The sequence below is a fragment of the Daucus carota genome, chromosome 6 (assembly GCF_001625215.2).
Source record: "Daucus carota subsp. sativus chromosome 6, DH1 v3.0, whole genome shotgun sequence".
NCBI classification, from domain to species: Eukaryota; Viridiplantae; Streptophyta; class Magnoliopsida; order Apiales; family Apiaceae; genus Daucus; species Daucus carota.
In genome coordinates this window covers 35,787,619-35,809,871 of record NC_030386.2, presented here as the reverse complement: position 1 = coordinate 35,809,871, position 22,253 = coordinate 35,787,619, and the positions used below count along the sequence as shown (strand labels likewise).

The following is a 22,253-nucleotide window of genomic DNA, read 5'->3' as shown; positions in this document are numbered from 1 at the left end:
GACACATTTTTCGCCACTTACGACCCAGACACTCGTTCCAAGTGTAGAGTTGAAGGAAAGATGGCCATGCCAAAGCGACAGAGAAAGGCCTTGATGTCACTATTTTAATAATGGAAAATAATTTTTTTCACCCCCTATCATTAAATTATAATTTTAAATTATCTATTTTGATAATTTTATATTATAGATGTTCTATGAATTATTATGAAAATAATAAATAGTAATTTGGGAGTTTATTTATTTTATTGTTGAAATTGATTTTTACTAACAAAATTACAAAAATAAAATAAGTTGATTAAAAATGTATATTATATTGTACTAATTTCTAAGTTACGAGTATATATTTTTCAATTTAAAATCGAAAATGACTTAAAATCTCAACATAAAAATTCAGGTCAAGAGAGAGGCAGCCTGAGAGATACTTATATATAAATTTTTTTTTTTTTTTTTGAGAGGAACTTATATATAAATTCTTAAAAGTATTGTAGTTGTAAAACTGCTCCGTTTATTAACAAAAACAAAGTTATGGTAGGATTAAGCCACTTCATACCGAAAATTTGAAACAGTCAAAAATTTCACAAACTATCTGCAGTATGTAAATTTATTCGGTATGGATTCATCATTCGGGAAATCAGAAAGTGAAGTCCACCTTTATTGTCTCTGGTATTCATGAATACAGAACATCAACAAAAATAAACCATAAACCAGAGCAACTCCCAAATTACAATACAGTCTTAAAGAATTATAAAACTCAAGGGCAGAAACTCTATCAGAGGCTAATTAGTTACTTGGATTCGTTTACGACTTTGTTAGCAGCAACGTTGAGAATACCCATCATCTGATCAACTGAAACTAAGGAAGCAAGTTTAGGATCAGCATCTGCATTAAGTTCATACTCAGTTGTAGCTTTTGCAATGCAGCTATTCTCATCCTTCTCTACAATCTCGAATCGAATTAAGTATTTGCTGAATCCCAAATCACGATGACCGCCTTCAAAAATCTCGTACTCTTTCACCATGCTCTCGTTGTCGACCTTGGTAAACCTCTCTCTGAGGTAAGAATATGGAGCTGTGCCTGATAACCGAAACAAATGTCAGAATCAGTTTTCTGGTCTCGGAATCAGTTTTCCGAAAACTGTTTTTAGACATTTATTTTCTAAAAATCGATTTTACGTATTCAAAAATATAGAATATTATTGTAATTACAAAACCAAACAATCACTAAAATTACAACATCAAATTTAAAAAATCGGTTAACATCTCTCAACTGACATGTTAACGCGTAAGTATTTAAATTTCTGTCGACGTCAGATAAATGAGGGAAAAGATGAAGAACGTAAGAACGATTAAGAAAAGGTACCTGGTTTGAACTTGACATAGAGTTCTGTACCAACGGAGCCATCACCGACGACGTCGATTTTCTCGATAAGATCAGAAAAGGATTCTCCAAGAGCAGCAGGTAACTTAAGGCCTTTGACCAGATCCCACACCGAGCTTGCTGGTGCACTTATCACTAATTCACAGCTAATTGACCCAGCCATCTTTCTTCAATGTAGTTCTGTAGTATACTAGTATGCTTTTTTATGTTGAGTAAATATCAATTTGTGATTATGTCTTGTTCGAGGGTGGATTATATACACTATAGTAGCGTTGAAACTTATATTTCAATGGCTCTAGACTTTTATTTCAGTCTGAAGGCGGCTGGCCTGGGCTTCCAGATGACTTAGATATTGGATCATTGACTTGCTGAGTCGCAGAGAAGATGACAATATAACGAGAGACGTGAAATCGTGAATTTTCTTAATTTTAGTGTATTCAGACAAACAGGTCCTGTGAAAAAAAAAAAAGAAGAGAGAGACCTACACAAAGTCGATATTATTTTTGTTATAGACGAAGAAATGAAAAATATGATTATAATTAATTAAAAATTGAAAAATAACATTAATATCAGTGACATATATTCATAGTAAAAATAACTTATAGACAAGTGATACAAATATATATTATTTTTAAACACTCATTTACAGACTTAGACCATCTCCAATCATAATTTTATAAATAAAACAACTTCATCTTCATTTTTCACTTTTTTCACTTTATATCTTTATCCAACTCTAACCATTACTTCATTTATAATTAAAGCAATTTTTGATTTATCTTCAAATTCAACTTCATATATAGAGTAGGATAGTGCATGACTTTATATATAAAGATAGAGTAATGGATGATTGGAGATTGATTACTTTATTTATAAAGTTAAAAATGAAGAAATATGAAGTTTAGAATGATGGTTAGAGATGCCCTTACAGTATATAAAAAGTACTGTAAAAACTTAATTCAAAAAGAAAACTAAACGATTGATTAATAATATTTAATCAAATTTAATAAATTATCATACAATTTTTCATATATAAAATAATATAATAATGTTAAAAATTAAATTATAAATATGATAATTTTGAATTATATTTTCATTCGTGCTTCACACGGGTTCAAGACAAATATACTACTCCCTCAAATTTGAAATAAAAATCGTGTGACTTTTTGATACACAATTCCGAGTTCTTTGACCGCATCGTTAAAATTATTATTTAAAAAAAGTTCTTTTTATAAATTAAAATATCAATTATATATTTTTTTATTTGAAAAAGTAAAATCTTAAAACTAATTTTAAAAATGTGGTGAAAAGATTAAGAAGCCCATGTCGAAAAGTCAAAAAACTAATATAAACAATGAAATACAAGATAAGTAATTTTTTTTTTTGAAAATTTTTAAAAATACTCATGTCTTCAAATTTATTTTCAAAAATACGGTCGAAATTGCATACGAGGTTGTAACGCTGGGTGAAAAAATAGAGTCGCAGTTTCAAAAATGATGATTTTTGCTACATAGTGTCAAAAAATGAAATGACTTCAAGAAAAAAACACAGGGAATAGTTCGTTGAGAGATACAAATTCAAGTCTTGTAAGAGAGGCAGTCAGCCTGAGAGAGATTTATTGTCTGCTACTGTTCTAACATTAATGTTTTAAAGAATTATAGCGGTGAAACTGCTCTGTTTATTAACAAGAACAAACTTATGGTAGGATTCAAGGCACTTCATAGCAAAAATCCAAAACAGTCAAATGTATTCACAAACTATCTGCGGTACTAAATTTATTCGATATGGATTCATAATTCAGGAAATCAAATGTGTAGATCAACTTTATTGTCTCTGGTATCCATGAATACGGAAAATCAACAAACATAAAAATAGAGCAACTCCCAAATTACAATACAGTCTTGAAGACTTTCAAAACCCAAGTGCAGAAACTAAATCAGAGGCTAATTAGTTACTTGGATCCGTTTACGACTTTGTTAGCAGCAAGGTTGAGAACACCCATCATTTGATCAACTGAAACTAAGGAAGCGAGATTAGGATCAGCATCTGCCTTAAGTTCATACTCAGTTGTAGCTTTTGCAATGCAGCTATTCTCATCCTTCTTTACGATCTCGAATCGAACAAAGTATTTGCTGAATCCCAAATCACAATAACCGCCCTCAAAAACCTCATTCTCTTTCACCATGCTCTCGTTGTCAACCTTGGTAAACCTCTCTTTGTAGTAAGAAAAGGGAACTGTGCCTGATGACCCAAACAAATGTGGAATCAGCTTTCTGGGTTCAGAAACAACATTTTCCGAAAACCATTTTTTTACGCATATGACTTATAGCCTTACAACTTACAAGTGAGTATCTATTGAGTATCTGTGCTAATAAATCAGGAAGATAAACTTTTAACCAAGCTATTCAACCGTGCTCAAAACTGTTTTTGGACATTTGTTGTCTAAGAACCATTTTTACATTTTCAGAAACATAGAATATTACTATTGTAGTTATAAAACCAAACAACCACTGAAATTATAGCACAACAAATCAGTTAACATCTCTCAAAATCGGTTTTACATTTTCAAAAACATAAAATATTAACATTGTGACTATAAAATCAAACAATCACCAAACTTATAACATCGAATAAAATATCAGTATTGTAATTATAAAACCAAACAATCACTAAAAATATAACTTTGAATTTAACAGATCGGCCAATGTCTCTCAAAACTGTCCGGAACACTAACCAATGGCGAAAACTCAAAAATCCATCTCGCAAATATAAGACATTAAAAAATGAACCAACATGTATTAATATTTAAATTTGTGTGAAAAATAAAATAAATGAGAGAAACGATGAAGAAGATATAAGAATGAATAAGAAAGGTACCTGGTTTGAACTTGATATTGAGTTCTGTACCGACGGAACCATCACCGACGGCGTCGATTTTCTCGATAAGATGAGTGAATGATTCTTCAATAGCAGCCGCTAACTTAAGACCTTTGATCAGATCCCACACCGAGCTTGCTGGTGCATTGATCACTAATTCACAGCTAACTGACCCAGCCATCTCTCTTCAATGTAGTTCTGTAGTATGCTTTCTTATGTTGAGTAAATATCGATTTGTGATTATGACTTGTTCGAAGGTGGATTATATATAGGCTATATATCAGCGTCGAAGCTTATAAATTCAATGCATAGCAGCATAGGCTCTAGACTTTTATTTCAGTCTGAAGGCGGCTGGCTTGGGCCTGGGCTTCTAGATGACTTGATATTGGATCATTGACTTGCACAGAAGATTCGGGGTTGTTGTGAATTGCTTTATTAATGGAGGAGTAACGTGAGGACGTGAAATATTTGATTATTTTAGTACATCCTGTCTTCTTTTTCTTTGACTGCCGCGCCATTCACATTCAAAAATAATTATATAAAGTTAACATGTGTATATTTTTTTTATTTTTTTGCCACGAAACATGTGTATATTTTAAAAAGATGAAAAGGAATAAAATCATGTTGGGTAATCCTAAAAAAATAATTCTTCACTTGTATATGATAATTGCGATGTAGATGATACGAATTATTTTGGTACCAGTCAGATTTTTTTTTGTAAAATTTAAAAATGACTCTTTAAAAAATAGAAGAAGTAATAAATGTCGTTTGGTTCAGGGTATCTGAAATCAAGTATGGGATTTTTGATACCCAAGTGAGGAGGTGAATATGAGATGGAGGTATGACATATATTCAATTTTTTTACTTTTGGTGTCTCTGTTAAAATAATGAAATATTAATATTTTATACAAAATCTAATCAATGATGCAAAAATATATAATAATAATACTTTTATTAATATTTTCAATTAATATAAATTAATAGCTTATTTTTACAAAAATTGTATATATTGATTTTTGCACTCAATCTCAAACCCCATGTCACCCCTCCAACTAAACCAACCTCAACAGATTTAGATTTAGGATACTGGAGCAGGAGCGAGTTTGAATTTAGAAATTTTTTGGGCTGAAAGCCCAGTTCTCTCCCGACTGGGCCTGACCTGAGCTTTTCGCGAGGCCTCCTCACTTTCTTAATCACAGTAGTAGTGTGTGTTCTGCTTCGCAACGCCACTCTTCAATACGTTCCTGGTATGAAGAGATTCGCACATGTCTCTTTTAACAAATTCAAATCCCCAATTCCTGCACATCGTTACTTTGCACGCGTAATCTCTCTCTCTCTCTCTCTCTCTCTCTCTCTCCCCCTCTCTCTTTTATTCTACATATAAACTCTGTTTGTTCCCGCTATGATGATTTTCGGTGGATGCTAACTCTTATGCTCTAATTTCACTCATATTGCAATACTCCCTCCGTCTCAATTTATAAGTCCATTTTGGAATAAACACATATATTAAGAAAAAAGTTGGTTAGATGGAATCTTATCATATGTATCATTAATTAGTGCATTGATAAGTGAGAATATTGTTGAGTTTCAAAAAAATCACAATAAATATAGAGATTTAGTGCATTGAGAAATGAGAATAATGTTGAGTTTCAAAAAAATCACATTTAAGATGTAGATAAATTTGTATTGAAAGAAGAGAGGGACAAATATTTTGGGACAAATTCTTTTTCCAAACTGGACCTATAAATTGAGACGGAGGGAGTATGTTTTAAGCGAGATATTATCCACCCTAGGGATTGGTAATCAACTTAAAACCTAGTAGTTAACTTCACATTTGTATAAAATTGTGGCAATCAACTGAAAAGCCGCGTCTGAAATTCATTCCATCTCTTATGCGAAACAATAATCAGGCTTGTTGCCACCCAACATTGTGGAACACCTCGACAAACAATGTTTTATTTATAGGAATTTGCTCAAAATTCCGTAAATATTTGTATTCTGTACTGTACTGTAGTAGGAATTGCCGAATTTACCTTGCTAGTTGTTAGTATTGGTGGTGGAGCCAATTCCTTGTAATTTGTGAAATTGATGTACCTCGGGACTTTGTTTATATGAGAAGTCAATTTTTGACGCTAGAGAAGGGACATTTGCCTCTTTATATACCTCGTGGCTTACTTTTCTTCATATAGCAGCCATGAATTCGTACGTCTAGTTCAGTGCTCTAAATTTGATTTGCATTGTTTGGATACTTTGACCTTGCAGAATATAGTTTCCTCAGAAAAGGATGCAGTTAGGACTGCTTCAAGGTGATTTGTTTTATATAGTAAGATTCACTCTACTACTATGCACTAGCAATATTTTATAAGCTTAATACATGTCTGCTTGCTCAATATACTAGTTATACAGAAGCTATGTTGGCTTGTATTACTTAGATTGTACAAAAAGTATGACATATTTGTAGTTTCTCTATGCAAGTGATCATTAAGCTCGCATGAAAACTACGGGATTGGCTTATCTCAGGTTTGTGCAACAGTGTGTCCATACTATAAAAGGTATAGGATGATAGAAAATCACTGCATGTAACTAGGACACGTGGACAACTGGGAACAACACTTGTTTTGTGTCTGATATTATACTGGTTAATTCTTTGATCAATTGGGAAATGACGTGTCAGTTGTACTTGAGATGCATAAAGAAAAATATGAGAAGAAAGAAGAATCTAATATGAGAAAATGAAGAGGAGAAGACACCTAATTTACAAAGTCCCTTATGAAGTCATGCTAAATGTAGGCTATTTTGTTAGTTTCTGTTGAGCTATCTTACCTAATATATTCGTTAATTAATCAATTATCTGGTGTCAAAATAGGACAGTGTCCCAGTTTCCCCATTTCTCAAATTTTGTGAGTCTGACACTAGTATATGTGTTGTACCAGAGTCTGAATAACATATATGTGTAAGCTTCATTCTACATATCAATTCTTCGATGTCCCATTTTCCAATTGTAGTGAAGGTCCTGAATTGTCTACTGGTCTTAACTGGGGCCTGGCCGGGAAAGGCGTCATTGTGAAGGAAAAAGTATTTCAGAACTTGACAGCTTTTGAACTGAGGCAGAAAGGTGCAACAAATGTAGGTAGGACCTTTGTCATAATCATTGTAGTTTCGTAATTTTTTTCCTGTTTTTATTCTGAATTCTATGCATTTATGGATTACAGAGCATTCTCTAAGTGTTCCCTTCCTCATTCGAGGGAATGAATACTCGAGAAATTCAAAACTTTCTAGGGCACAATTTACGAAACTTTTAAAGCAGGCATCTTTCTCTCCCTTTCTCCCCCCTCTTTATGAGCTATATAGTTCATGGTTACTGTAGATACGTGGAGGACTGATGGTCACAACCTTGATTATCAATATTTTTTTTTGTTTCCAGGTGACATCTTACATTTCATCAGTCTCAGAATTATATGTCCATGATGGAGCTATTAGTTCATTGCTAAAATGTGATGCAAAAGTTCGCATCGTAAGTGACAGCCCATCTTCTGTGCTGTCACTTTCCAAGTTGCTCTGGAGAACCCCTAGTCGTGCAGTTTCTCATGATACCTGTCCTTTGACTGTATATGTGGCCTCATCCATAAGGTATCATAGAAAATCACAAAGTATATGGTGTAGTGCCTTGTCTCTGAGCACTTGGAAATATTTGTCATGCCTAGTAGTCTTAGTATAAGATATGGCATATATTGAGTTCTTAGAGGCCTATGCAATAGTGTATACAACATCAATCTACGATATATATTGCAATCATTTTCTTAAACCATGATTGAGGTTTAAATACTTGGAAATACTTGCTCTCATTATCCTCCTCATAAACATATGCATGTCCAATTAAAACATATTGAAAATGATCACAGACTTTGATTGATATGTAAAAGAACTATTACCATGTCCGGAAATTTAAAAGCCCATATTTTGTATGCTTGACAGGAAGAAATATTTTATAAAAATCTAAGCGCCCTAATGAAATGGGAACTGCATTTGCTCTTCATGTTGCATGCTTTCCTCTCCTACAGGCTCCTCTAACTTTTGTGGTTGGAATTTTTTAGTTGTATATGTCTTGCCTTTCTTTTATGATCGAGGGAAATGCTTTATGTGTGCACAATTTGGACTTAAGGGAGTACTGCCCCTGATCGTTATACGTTCCGACTTCTGCAATATGTTTTAGATACAACGTAGATATATACTAAATCACTTGCCCTATTTTTAAAATCTGAATACTGATTTTTCATATAATATAGTTTCTGTTAAAGTACTTTGAAAGCAGTTATAACATGCATACACCAACGAATATTATTTTTCAGAAGATAAATTTAAACAATATACAGATTATCAGTACAGGTCTATATATAGTTTTAGCTCATTGCTGCTGTGGCTGAATATTTAATGTTTTTTCTTCTGTCATTCTACTTGTTCAGTTCAAGTATTGGAGAGTCTCTTGGTATTAAAGGAGATAATGGATTTATTGCTGCTGATACTGAACGTTCATCTTTAATCTTATGTGGTAAGGCTTTTGCTGATGTGAATGGAGCAAGGGAAGCACTAACTGCCTTGTCTGAACCTATTATCATTTCACGTGGAGGCCTTCCTCTTTCTGCTGGGTAAAATAATTGTTTACTTTTATTTATTTGCATTTATTCAATGTGTATTTAGACATATAATCGTTGTAAATGGCAGGCTTCTAGTTTCTAGCAATTTGGTGATGCTTTTGTTTGCTCCAGAAGACTCTCTTCGAAAATTCTCAGATGTATTAGTATCACCTAAAGCTGGTGTTGTTATATCGTCTGAAGGTGTTTCACCACTCTTTCAAATTGGAAACTCAGGAGGAGAGTGTGTTTGGAAATTACCATCAGTTGTTATCCTTGCAACTTCTGATAGGTACTAAATTGAGATGAAGTAACTCTACTTTTTGTTGGGTGGGTAATTGTTAAGTTTCTTTCTCGCACTCTGCTATTTTAATATGCATCTGTCACTGATTGATGTATTTGACGACCAAATCAGAAAACTTATTGAAGATGACGTGCTTATTTTGCAGTAATGCAAACGTGCTTGAAAAGATAAAAAGTGAGAATTAATATACCCCCTATATTTATTCAAGGAAAATACTTGATTGTGTGCTGCATATGGAATTATAGAAAGGTGTTGGATACTTCCTGTGTAGTGTGTTAAGAAGGTACTTACATTTATAGTCCAGTTATGCTACTACCTTCTTTCGACTAGTTAGGGCATATTAAACGAAAATAGAAACCGAAGTCTAAGATATCAAGCATCATATGTGACTTAAAACTGTAATCTGTATGAACTAGTGAAACCTAAAAATATTTTACTCTGTTTTTTGTAATGTATTATATACTTGCATCACTTTCAGAAATCCAAATTTTTAGTGACTGCTCCTTTACATGGCCTTATTCAGTCTTTACTTGGCTATAGTTAAAGCAGCAACATGACACTGTTATGGCAATCTATATCACTAATGTGAACATATTTTGTTTAGGTAAAGATAATATTGCCATATATCAGATAGATAACCTTCAACCTTGGATCAGCCCACGTGACCTTTGTCAATAACTCAATGTTTATCTCTTCTTCCTCCAATTCTTTTTGGCCTTGTTTGGAAGTTAAAGTTTAGAGAAAGGAATAACTCAATTTTTAGCTCTTCTTCCTTTAGTTCGATAGATAACCTTCAACCTTGGATCAGCCCACGTGACCTTTGTCAATAACTCAATGTTTATCTCTTCTTCCTCCAATTCTTTTTGGCCTTGTTTGGAAGTTAAAGTTTAGAGAAAGGAATAACTCAATTTTTAGCTCTTCTTCCTCTAGTTCTTTTTAGCCTTGTTTGAAAGTTAGAGGTTTTTTTTTTTTTTTTTTGAAAATGAAAGTTAGAGGTTTGACCATGTGAATCATCTAATATTGGTGTTTAGTAGTTAGCGGATTGAAATAGTGGTTTGGACTCAAAAACTAATTTCGGAAAAGCTACTTGGACGAGGTTTGTCGATTAGAGTTTTGCTACGTGTCTACTAAAAATACAAAAGAACTAATTAAACAGTATTTACCAAACAGTTTCAAATAAAATAGCTATTTCAATCAGCTAGTCTAAACAGCTAAATCAATCCGCTAAATGCTAATTGCCAAACAAGGCCTTTATCTCTCTATTTTATGCTCTTTATTTTTTTTTACATCTATTTATTTGTTTTTCATGCTACGCAAGTTACATTTTAATGATATTTTATGTTTATTCATCATTCATCTTGGCCACTGCATTAAATTTTGAATGGCTGTTAACCAGAAAGTCCTCTGTTCTTTTTCATGTTAAATTAGTTCAGGAATGATTCCATCCATTGCAAAGCTTACACCTGGCCAAGCAGCTTACCACTTTCTTGTAGGGCATCAGAATGGGAAGTTCACACCTGCATATAGTAAAAACATTTCTGTTGATCCTTTACAGCTTGCAAAAGGTCTTCTGTCAAAGGTATAAACAGTATACTGATGTTATACTCTCCTAAGCTACACACTTGTGTAGTTGTGTTTGACTGTATTTTTATTTTGCAGTTACAAGAGAACCAAATTTCATCTTTCTTGATTAATTTGAATGAAGGACAAACGTTAAAAACAGGTAAGCAAAGTTCAAAAAAGTTGTGTTTGGTCCTCTGGGAAGATTTATTAGTTGCTCTCCTCATAAGCTTACCTGTTCAAATCCACGGGCAAGGCTTGTAGTTAATACAACTGTCCTTTCCCCCCTGCCATCTCCTTCTCCTCAAAAGGTTGTGGCGTGGACCACTATTCCAGCTGACTTATGTTTTTCAGTTCACCTAAGAAGTAATGTTTGTCTCATCTTAATCAAGTTGGATTAAAATTTCAAGTTCTCTTTATCGTTTTTCAGTATCTGCTGAAACAATTTGCAAGGAGCCAAATACGTAGCAGAACTGAGATTGTACCTTCCCCTACTTCCTTAGTTCTGCCAATATATATTTTTGACTCATTTAACATGCTAGTATCCCTTTTTCTCTGGTGTTTCTTTTCTGAAGCTTCTTATTACATAACATTGTGCTTTAGTGTCTGGCTTGTTGCTCGATCATGCTTAATATTTGCAACCTCAACAGAAGGTATCTGCCTATATCATGCTTCTTAATCATTATGCAAACATAATTTACAACATGAAGCCAGACATTGCAGACAAAAGCTGTGGCTGATTGACATCCCTTGAGTGAAGAAGATAAGCCCTCGCTATATATGTATAGGGTGCCAGGGACCTGTTAACTGGCTTATAGATTTTGGGCCGTTGGATGATAATCCAACGGCCAGGATTATAACATTTTTTTTAACACATCCACCGCTGGACGGGGTCATTTTCTCTGTTCTGCGGTTAAAAAGCGTTAGACGTATTAAAATTTTGTTATAACCCTAGCCGCTAGATATTCATCTAACGACCCAAAATCTATAAGCTTGTTAAGAGGTTCTGGCAATTAACTGCCAGGGACCAAGACCCATATATGTATATATGCACTATGCTAATAATTTTTGCCAACTCGTGCAATGAAATGCGTGTTCTTTTTGTATCCTAAAACACTTAAATTGCTTTCTCTAGTGTTTTAAGACAATATTTCTGGTTTTATTAAATAACTTCATCACTGTTTTACTTGTCATAATGCTCAATTAAGCCAACTTCATGCTTGCGAAAATTTCTATGTAGGCATGAATCTTGTCGATTTGGTTCAGTCTGCGCTACAAGAGAATATCTGGCCAAGTAAACTGAAAGGTAAGTCACCTATTATGTGTCCTATTATAGCTGAATGCTTTCCATTTTAAACAAATAAACAACTGCATCACATGTTAACATCATATAGGTGGAGATCTGAAAAGGAGGTATAAGAGCTTCTTATCAAATAACTTTCAAGAACTGCCAAAGGAATTCTCGTTTTAAGGCAGTATTGATTGTAGTGGGGTTCTCTCGAGAGCCAGGTTACGACTTTAACTTTATTGCAATCAAGTGTACAGCCATATTTGCGTTACTGCAGCTGCTTCACTTGTGACCTAGTTTTTGTACCTTGTAATCTTTTACTAAATGCAATTCAAAATTTTCAGGAGCCGACTCAGTGGAGTCTTTGAGATATTATAAACAAAAATATTATAAACAATTGGGCTCGTGGAGCATTTTCAAAATCTTTAAAAAAATTTAAATTCAAGTTTTTTAAGAACTCGACAGTTTATTGGTGGACACCAAAATATTATGAACAATTGGGTCTTGTAGCGTTTTTGAAGGAGTTGCTTGAATTGGTTATCCACATATAATAAAATCACTTTACTATCATAATTTTCGTCTCATTTGACTTTATCACATATTATAATGTGCAGAGGATAACAATTTAAATTGATGTGCATAAAAGGGACTTTATATCATGTGAGTAACTAGTAACAACTTGACATATCATTTTTTTTTTTTGAAAATTTTTGTTTTTATTTTTTTGGAGATCTCTAGTATTTCTCGTAAAAGAAATACATGCTTGTATATTATATCTTTAATATTTTTTTAAAAAAAGTTAAAGATCAAATAAATTATTATTTTAAGATATAAAAATAAATGGAACATAAATTATGTGATGGAATGAATAGTTATTTAAAATTTGAGAAATCAAAAAGTTGTTTTAATCGAATGGTGTAATATGTGTTTTTCTTGGTTGATTTCTCAAATTTAAGGAGGAACATGTAAGGATGGTTGGAGTAAGGATTTCAGATACTATTTATGTTGGCATGACATCCATTATGCTGCAAAACAATTTCTATTGAACTTTTTATGTGGTGTTGTGATTGATTTCTCTAAACTTAATTTTAAACAGTAACAGGTGATTGGTGTAAGTATTTTAGAAATTATATATGTAAACATAAGTTATGATGTAAAATATTATTGGACTTTTCATATCACTAATTTCTCTAAGTTAAGTAGTAAGATATAAGGAGGATCTCAAAAATTGTTTATCTCAACATAGCAGAAAATTTTACAAAAGAAAAAAATAATTCCTATAATCAGAACAAACTATCAAAAAATGTGTATCAAAAATCAAGACGGGCTTTAAAAAAACGAAGAAGTTCTATTCTGGACCTTATGGTACTAGCCAATAGCCATGGATAGGGACTTGGTCATTTCTCATCCAGAACTCACAGCTGAAATGTCAGCGAGCATTGTTCAATGATGACAACTACCTGCTGTCCAGATCTCATCTACTTATACAACCAGACATACATAAGCCAGGCAACATTTTTCAAGCATTTACAGCGGAAAAGGGAAATGAATAACACTATTCAGAAATAAAAATCACTGCTAGAAACATAAAAATGAAATGAAATTTTTTTTACCTTAAAGGGATTGTATCATTACAAGCTCATCTTAAACACCAACCCAACCATATACATATACAAACAGTTTATAAGGCAGCGTATGCCTGAAAATTTAATAGAAAATGCAATAATAGACTACTAATTACATTCTGCGAGATCAAACGACATAGCTCAGCTGAATTTCAGGCACTCAAAGACATGGAAATGATTGAAGATAGTTTGATTTTTCGAACTTTTGATGAATTTTGAGGCTGAAATAATACCTCAGTACTTGACCTAACTGTTGCTTCTTTCCAATCAGAACCCGATGCTCCCTCTGTTCGATAGTCTCGGGGAGAATAGAGGACTTGAAGCGTCGAATGAGCTGCAATTAGTTGACAACACATAAGTTTGATTATATTTCACTATAAGTAAATTAAATGAGGAACTACATGCACATAATCCAGATTTTGAAAAAACTTCAGAGGTTAAGCAATCAACAAATCATTTTTGGGTGAAGCAAAAATATAATGGACCAGGAACACCACAGAATTACTTCATTTAGTGATTTCTCGAATAATGAAACAACACAAACTTAATTATAAGGAATGGCACTGATCGCTTTATAACAGTAATCACCCTGTCATTTAGTAATAGTGTCTAGTTGGTAGCACTGAGGGGTAATCCGGGTCGGACTGGTCACACTAGGCTTTTCTTATTCATAAAAGTCTGTTAACACCGGCAACATCAGCCCTCGTACAGAGTTCCACCGATAGCCTGAAAAGTTCTGCCAGTTGTAAAGAGCGCGTAAATTTGTTCGCCCAAAAAACATATCAGAACACCGTTAATTAATCTGTAGATCAATAATATACTTGGAAAGGCACTTATTCTTTGTTGGTTTCAACTAAACTATCATAATAAACTTAGTACCAAAGGAAAATGAATATTTCTTACTCTTAACTCCAACAACCAGTCCTCTTGCTTAATTTTAGAGCCAATCTCAACATCTTACAAATGTCAAAGACATGAACATTGGTTAATCTGAACATTTAAAGTACTTACCAAGACCAAACATGCTGGTCTTTTGGACAATCAAACGATTAACTTTAGATCTCTTGATATTTCTCAGGGCCTGGATATCCTCCTGCTTTCCTTTAAAGTCAAGAAATTCTCCCAGGAAATATTTCCCTTTGAGCTCCAACCTACAAAAGTACATGATACCCTGACCATCAAAACTTCTAGCTTTTTCACAGCATAACTCTCAGTAATATTATTAGAGCAGTCCCTAGTTTTCATAGTATCAAAATTACCCAAAAAGAGCATCATATGTAACAAAGGAATTCCCAGATATATTCAACTGTAAATAAAACTCCACAACCATTCAGGCAAAGAAAGTTACAGGAAACCCCACCATGGTCGTTCGTATTACCCTCCTAATGTTAAGCCTAAAGAATGAAAATAACATACGAAAACTTTAAATGATTGTTAGCCTCTCCTTGGCATAGTACCTCTAAAATTTTAATGCTGAAAAATCTAGTAAGAAACATCAAAAGGTTGAACACACCTCTAGTAATACAAACAACATATAAGAAGGAACAGACCTGTCCCACATAGGAGCCGTACTGAGGATGAAATTGAGCTTCTGCTGCAGTTGCTCCTGTATTTCTTTTTTCCCACCATTGAAGGCACCCTTCATCCATCCAGAAAACATGCTCTTTGACTCCTTTTTCATTTGTATCCACTGCTCATATGTGATGACCTCTGGCGGGAAATTCGATAGAAGGGTACTGCATGAGAGGGAAGTACGTACACAGGTGACTAGCCTTATATTAACGAATTAAATTATACAGTAACTACTAACAACAGCTAAAGCAAGTATAATAGTGATGTGTTACTGAATATTTGGGCAAAAATACATATTATACATACAAATGATTCTCATATATGTTGAGCAAAAGAGAGCAACTGTGTTATATGCCAGCCTAAGGTTAAGGATGAATGGGAGGAGAGCAACCATCTCTTTGGAGAACCAGCTTCAACAGAGCTTATGGTATTTACGGTACATGATTCTACTAAATTAATGACACTCTCAGCCCAAAAAACAGATCTGGCAGACAATCACTCATTCCACAAGTGAAAGTAAGCGTCCTAGTTTACGCAATGTAAGTCTGCATACCCTTCTATAAAAGGGAAAAAACATCTAACTCTTAAATTTATGACATAAACCATGCCTCTATTTAGGGCTATCAAACGGATATTTAGGATACGGATACAGCTATATCCGAATCCGAATCCGGGAACTTAAAACCGTATCCGAATTCGTATCCGAATCCGGAACTATCCGGGAAAAAAATATCTGTATCCGAGTCCGGCGGATATTATCCGGATACAGATAATATCCGAATCCGAACCCATTTTTCAAAAATTGCAAAAATTTTATGAAATTCACGGCTCCATGGTCCAGCCTCCGGCTCTCCAAAAAAAGGCCTTTGTAGTGCAGATGATAAGACTGAGATGAGAAATACATTATGTTAGTGTGTTATATGACAATAGGCATCGGTGGTTAGATACTGATTCTGTGAACCATTAGTAAACAATGAGGAAATTTGTAAGCAAAGTGTGTGATGGAATCTTAAAAGGCTTTGAAGATATCAATTCACAGTTTAAATTAGTGATATCACATACCCTAATTAACTAGTTACATAAAGAAATTGAAATTCAGATCGACAAACTAACCTTTTTCGTTAATAAGAATCGAGGAGTAAGGCGTGGCTCATGAGGTAGGATGAGGTAGGATGAGATTTCGAGCTTGTCGAAGTGGGTTCACGGCGGCAATAAGTTTTTATGTTCACGGCGGCGAAGTGGAGGCTTTTGCGATTGTTGAAGACAGATCGATGGACAAGGGTTTTGGTCTTTTTGGACTCTTGGGGTCCGTAGTCTTTACTTTTCCATTTTCATCTTTACAGCTTTATTTAGTGAAGTGTTATATTTTTGAATATTAAATATAATAAAATATGCATATGCTTAGTTTAGTTTATAATATAAATATTATTATAAATATATTTTAAACCAAATAAAATATTATATTATACATAATATTTATTTATTTATTTATTTTTCGGATTCGGATATTTACGGATTCGAATGTGCCTATATCCGTATCCGTATCCTAAATACTTGGATTCAAATACGGATAATATCCGGTTGACGTCGGATACGGATAATATCCGTTTTTTTCCGGATACGAATACAGATATTTCGAACGGATATCGGATTTTTCGAATAATTTTGACAGCCCTACCTCTATTACCTCTACAGGGAAGAAAGAAAGTACAGAGCCTGCGAATATTGACAACAGAGTACAGTTAGCGACTCAGTCCACAGAATCTTACCCAGATCAAGAAAATTAGTGTTTTTTGTACTTGAAAAATATGACATAACCAGAAGAATGCCTGAAAAGTCGGATCTGTACCCATCATTATTAAATAGGTTCTGAAATTTGAGTTTACAGCTAGAGTATAGACTTTAGAGTACATAAATAGGCTCGCCAATTACACCCACTAAAACACATAATTAAATTGATTGAACAAGGATTTTACAGACCTGTTCAAGATAATTGTGATACCCTTAACTTCTATTGGAACAGCTTAAGCTGGCCCGTCAAAGTAACAAACATGGTTAGATACAGCCGTTTAAAAGCAAATGCTTCTTACTTCTTAGATGTACTGCCCGAATATCAATGTTCTAGAATTTGAAATTCAGTCGGTTAGGTCAGACTAACCAGAAGGATTAATCAGATCACAAATTAGATAAATTCTATTAATTTAATAATTAAAAAAAAACTATTAGTGAACTTAATAATTAAAAGTCAAATTGAACAATTTTTGACTAGATATTAAATATATTCATTTATTATTTTAGGAAACCGAAAGTTTAATTTTAAAATAGGCCAGATGTACTTTTCGATGATATAATTTTTTATATATTTTTTCCAATTATATAATACGCAAAAATTCAGTCAAACTATAGTCAATTTGACCAATATAAAGTTAAAATGGACATGTATTTAGGAATAACTATTTGATCAATTCAATACATCCATATATATAATTTCAAAGTAAAAGCTCTTATGACTATTTAGCATAAACAAATCTTACTAAACAGCATATTGTTTTGGTTTAGCTTTTATTTTAATTATGAATAGTCTACGCAGAAATCAGATCAGCAGAAGTCCTAATCATGGATTAGTTGGAAGGATTTATCCATCTTGCAGGAACGTTTGAACACTGCATAGAATAGAGGAGGAAGCCGGAGAAAAGGTGCCGTTTTAATTCTAATTATTAGTTCCTAGTGCTCATGTATGTATGTGAGTATTTTTAACCTAATACAATCTAAAAGATACATTTTTCAGATGTCTTAACTCTAAAGCTTGTCAAAAAATACTCCAACCTTCAATTTATAAACGTAATAACAATTAAACTATAAAGGACTAATGCAAGTTTACAACAGCAATTAGAGCCAAGAATTGCTTTAAGGAACAAGATATAGCTGTTATCTACCTGAATTTCGGGTTGGGACACACAACCCTGCAAGAGAAGTAACCTTCTGGAACAGAAACTCCTCTTTGTTCAAGATATGATTCAAGAATTGCAATCTGTTGTTTTGTCTCTGCTATCTGGAACATTAATAGCAGGGTCAACACATCTAATTTGCTAGATAAAGATGACAATAAACAAACCATTACTTACAGGGTCAGGATGACGTTCCTCTTTGTGCTTACTCCCACCAACACAAACCCAACTCCCATCCGCATTAATAGAAACAAACCCTCCAAATCTCTTAACCGAAACCACAACCGCCTCCCTGCAAATTACACACATAGGTAAAAACCCGACAAACATTCCACATTTTCCAATTCAGACATTAAACTACAATCCAAAATCCAATCACCTCTTAGTAACAAGAACTATATCGACATTCTTCTGAGTACCCGTATCGGCATCAGGAATTCTAAGGCCAACATAAGCCTTCCCCCCATATAGCTTCTCAAGCCTAAATTCAATAACCAAACCAAAAACTTTCATTTAACACATACAGAACAAAAACTTAAACAGACAATTCAACAAACACGTGGTGCCCATTCATGAAAACTCAGAAATTCAAAATAAAATTCGCACAAAAAATAATCAATCAGCTGAATAAGTGCAAAACGATACTATCTTTGATCTGAAATAATAAGAAACCTGTCGGCGACAGTGAAGAGGGCGGTTGAGTCGGAGGATCCGACAGCAATATCATCATCGTCTTCGGAGAAGAAACGAGTAATGATCTTGTATATTACTAGACCACATAGAAGCTCCACCCACATACTTTCTTGATTTGCGTGCTGTCTACTGATCTTCCTATTTTACTACGAGAACAAAGCGTTTTTTAATAAAATTTAACCTCCGACTATTGTTTACGCGGAGCAGCTTATAACACGTTGTGTACGGAAATTTATAATATTTTTAATTTTATTATTTTTATTTTAAATTTAACTAAATATAAATCGAGATCGGATTTTTAAATGTTTGACTTAACTGATAATATAAAGATATTAGAACATGTTCATTGTTGTGTATTAAAGAGAACTGTAAAATAATACTGAGTGGTTGATAAAATTAGATCGACCAATAAAATTATTAATATTTTAGTTTTAAAATAATAATAATAATAAAAATATATTTATATAATATACTATATCATAGATAGATTGTATGGATCTATGATATTACTTTCAAAACAATATCATGCGATAATTAAAAAATAACATTAATATATTTAGTTTAAATCATTAAATTTCAAGTTTCAGGTCAGCAACTTGAAATGCTTAAAAACATCTCAACCACGTAGGATCGTTAGTTCAAAAATATTAATATGTATTATAAATAAAAAATTATAAAGAATATTTTTGGAAAACTCAACTCCAATATTAAAATTTTATTTTTATAGTTTATATATTTATCGAAACTCTCAACGTCTTTAATAAATCTGTAATAAAATTTCACATCGTATACTACTATATTAAATTTATATATTTTAGTTATAACAATATAATATATTAATTATAATATATTAATAATATACTATTTTGAAATATAGTCAAGATATGATAGAATCACAATGTGTTACACATGTAATAAATTTTACACAATCACTTATGGTTCTGATCATCCTTCTTGAATATTTTCTACTCCCATTATTTTTTTATTTGATATTTTGATTTTTGGCACACTTCTTTATGTGGATCGATCGCATAGTAAAAATTATTATTTTTGAATGTTTTTTGTAAATCAAAATTTTGATTATCTACTTTTATCAAAAAAATTATGGGCTTTTTTCATTTATACCCATATCAAAAAGATTTTGTGCAAAAATACTGTCATTTTTCTAAACAAATTGCGAAAATACATCTTTCAAAAAAAAATTGCAAAAATACGGTGGTTGCATCTGCAACCATACATGCAACTATTAGTAACCTTATATGCAACCACAAATGCAACTTTAAGAAAATCTTTTGAAAATTACGTTTAGCTGCATAATAAGTTGCAACTAGTTGCAAATGGCTAAAACCGAATGCCCCTGCGGGGCCGATAACAATAACATAAAAACAACCACAAAAGCAAAATCAACAACTATTGCAACCAAAAAATCAACAAAAACAACTTAAATATTAAAAAAATCAACTCAAAAGTCAAAAGCAACTCGAATATTTATCTCCTGTTCTGGTCTTCGTGACATTATTTCTCTCCGGCGATCGCGCTGCCGTGGTCAAGGGAATCTGGCGTCGTCGGAGCTGCCAGAGACGGCGACGGATTTGATGGGGATATGGGAGGGGAAGGAGAAGGAGGGGTTAGGGTTAGGGATTGAGTGGAGATGGAAACTTCGTCGGAGTCACCGGAGACGGCGGCGGAGCTAATGGTGTGCAACGTGTTGATGTGCGACAGATCTGATGGTATGCGGCGGATCTGGTGGTGGGCAGTGTGTTGAAAGATGGAGAGAAATCGAGAGAAATTGAGGAGAGAGATGAAGCGAAAGAAAGAGAAAGCGGGGAGAGAAGGAAAGAAAAAGAAAGAAACCTGTACAAACCGTAGATATGCAAGTTTTGAGACTGTTGTTTGAAGATAACGGTATATTTGCAACATTTGCAGGGATACAGTAATATTGCAAATAAAATGCTAAAAAGCAGTATATTTCATAAATACCCCAAAAATTATAAAAATAATATAATTAATTATCCGGTCAAAGCACTTTTAAAAATGTGTATCAAAAATTAAAGCATCAAATAAAAAACAATGAAAGTGGCAAATTAATTAATTAATTCCGAACTCATAAATTTCATCTGCCCCACGCCTTTCAGATGTGGTGTACTAAAATTAAAATCATTTAATACTTTTGATTAATAACAATTGAAATATATTTAATAATTAATATATAATTTTTGTCATCATTTCTTTGTGTTCGAGTAAACGATTTTGGCATTCCCCGGTCACTTGTGATACAATCATATATATATATATATATATATATATATATATATGTATGTATGGGATAAAACAACTCATTCCCATACAATTAAAAGTTTAATTGTATATATTTTAGTGATTAAAAAGTTTAATTTGTTAGTGGAAATTGAGTTTTAAATAGAGAATTGGGAGGAAATTAAAGGAGTAAGATTTGTAATTGTCCCTTAAACATTGTGAGGTGTATGCAAACATAATATACTTGTTGTCAATCGTCACAAAACGGATCTAGAGAATGCAACGGTTAACGATATATATAATTATTGGTGTTAATCAAATTTAAAATTAAATATGTGCTTTTTTTCTGATTAATCTATACAATCTATTTATACTATCCTATAATAAACCAGTAGAGGTATAATATGCATTCATCAAAAATTTTGGTTTGGTACTATCTTTCTAGAACTACAAGTCTCCAAAAGTATATTACTCTTATATTATTAAACAGTTTCAAATACTAAAAACACTCATGACAATATATTATCATTAATATAATTCTTTTTAACTCTAATTTATACGAAATATGAAAAATCTGATTTAGAATTAATTGAACAATATATTATCACATATTATAATCGAAAAATATTCATAGATATATAATTAATTGTAAAAGTTAAATTTTTATGAGAAGATATTTTCAGTTGGTTAATATAATTTAATTCAAAATTCAATTCATCAATACTGAAATACTAATAAAATGATGTTAAAATTTAAATTTATAAATAATTAATTACGAATTATATACTCAACCGTGCTTCGCCAGGCTATATAGTATGTAAAATATTGCATAGCTAATAAAAAAGGCGCTGATAGTGGTTGAATGGGAAATGGATCAACTCCTCTGAGGATTAACCAAAACCAGATGATATGATATATTAATTAATTCAAATTAATTTGGAATTGCTTTGCATGAAAACAAAAGAATAGTCATAAAGAAATCTAAAGATGATACAAGCCTTTCAGTAAACTTCTTTCAGAAATGGATAGCATGAAACTTAAAAAAAAAAAGAAAGAAAAGGAAAACACTCTGATTGTGTGAAATAGAGCTAATATACATTCCTACCAAGACATAAAACAAAG

General features: G+C 32.7%; 4 protein-coding genes across 7 annotated transcripts; 1 reads left to right on the top strand and 3 right to left on the bottom strand.

Moving 5' to 3' along the window:
* Positions 1–622: 622 nt before the first annotated feature.
* LOC108226475 (norbelladine synthase) lies at positions 623–1,744 on the bottom strand. Its single transcript, XM_017401440.2, has 2 exons — positions 1,360–1,744; positions 623–1,074 (listed from the first exon to the last, which is right to left on the bottom strand). Exons 1-2 carry the CDS (start codon positions 1,538–1,540, stop codon positions 785–787), a joined length of 471 nt encoding a protein of 156 aa, XP_017256929.1. The 5' UTR covers positions 1,541–1,744; the 3' UTR covers positions 623–784.
* A 1,395-nt stretch (positions 1,745–3,139) lies between these two features.
* Positions 3,140–4,657, bottom strand: LOC108225280 (norbelladine synthase). Its single transcript, XM_017400112.2, has 2 exons — positions 4,255–4,657; positions 3,140–3,618 (listed from the first exon to the last, which is right to left on the bottom strand). The coding sequence occupies exons 1-2, from the start codon at positions 4,433–4,435 to the stop codon at positions 3,329–3,331; spliced, it is 471 nt and encodes a 156-aa protein (XP_017255601.1). The 5' UTR covers positions 4,436–4,657; the 3' UTR covers positions 3,140–3,328.
* A 741-nt stretch (positions 4,658–5,398) lies between these two features.
* LOC108225000 (uncharacterized) lies at positions 5,399–12,333 on the top strand. Of its 4 annotated transcripts, XM_017399787.2 has the most exons (12): positions 5,462–5,575; positions 6,517–6,577; positions 6,716–6,774; positions 7,260–7,384; positions 7,467–7,561; positions 7,679–7,884; positions 8,718–8,900; positions 8,977–9,177; positions 10,618–10,768; positions 10,849–10,912; positions 11,990–12,055; positions 12,144–12,333. In XM_017399787.2, the coding sequence occupies exons 3-12, from the start codon at positions 6,746–6,748 to the stop codon at positions 12,218–12,220; spliced, it is 1,197 nt and encodes a 398-aa protein (XP_017255276.1). In that variant the 5' UTR covers positions 5,462–5,575; positions 6,517–6,577; positions 6,716–6,745; the 3' UTR covers positions 12,221–12,333. The 4 variants fall into 4 exon arrangements, with proteins under 4 accessions (XP_017255279.1, XP_017255275.1, XP_017255278.1 ...); XM_017399786.2 differs by lacking the exon at positions 6,716–6,774 and having other exon boundaries at positions 5,401–5,575; positions 6,517–6,560; XM_017399789.2 differs by lacking the exon at positions 6,716–6,774 and having other exon boundaries at positions 5,419–5,575; positions 6,517–6,560; positions 7,265–7,384.
* A 1,291-nt stretch (positions 12,334–13,624) lies between these two features.
* Positions 13,625–19,059, bottom strand: LOC108192796 (uncharacterized). The gene is made up of 7 exons (XM_017359284.2): positions 18,855–19,059; positions 18,562–18,663; positions 18,360–18,474; positions 18,171–18,286; positions 15,213–15,398; positions 14,674–14,813; positions 13,625–13,996 (listed from the first exon to the last, which is right to left on the bottom strand). Exons 1-7 carry the CDS (start codon positions 18,977–18,979, stop codon positions 13,815–13,817), a joined length of 966 nt encoding a protein of 321 aa, XP_017214773.1. The 5' UTR covers positions 18,980–19,059; the 3' UTR covers positions 13,625–13,814.
* Between the last annotated feature and the right edge of the window lie 3,194 nt (positions 19,060–22,253).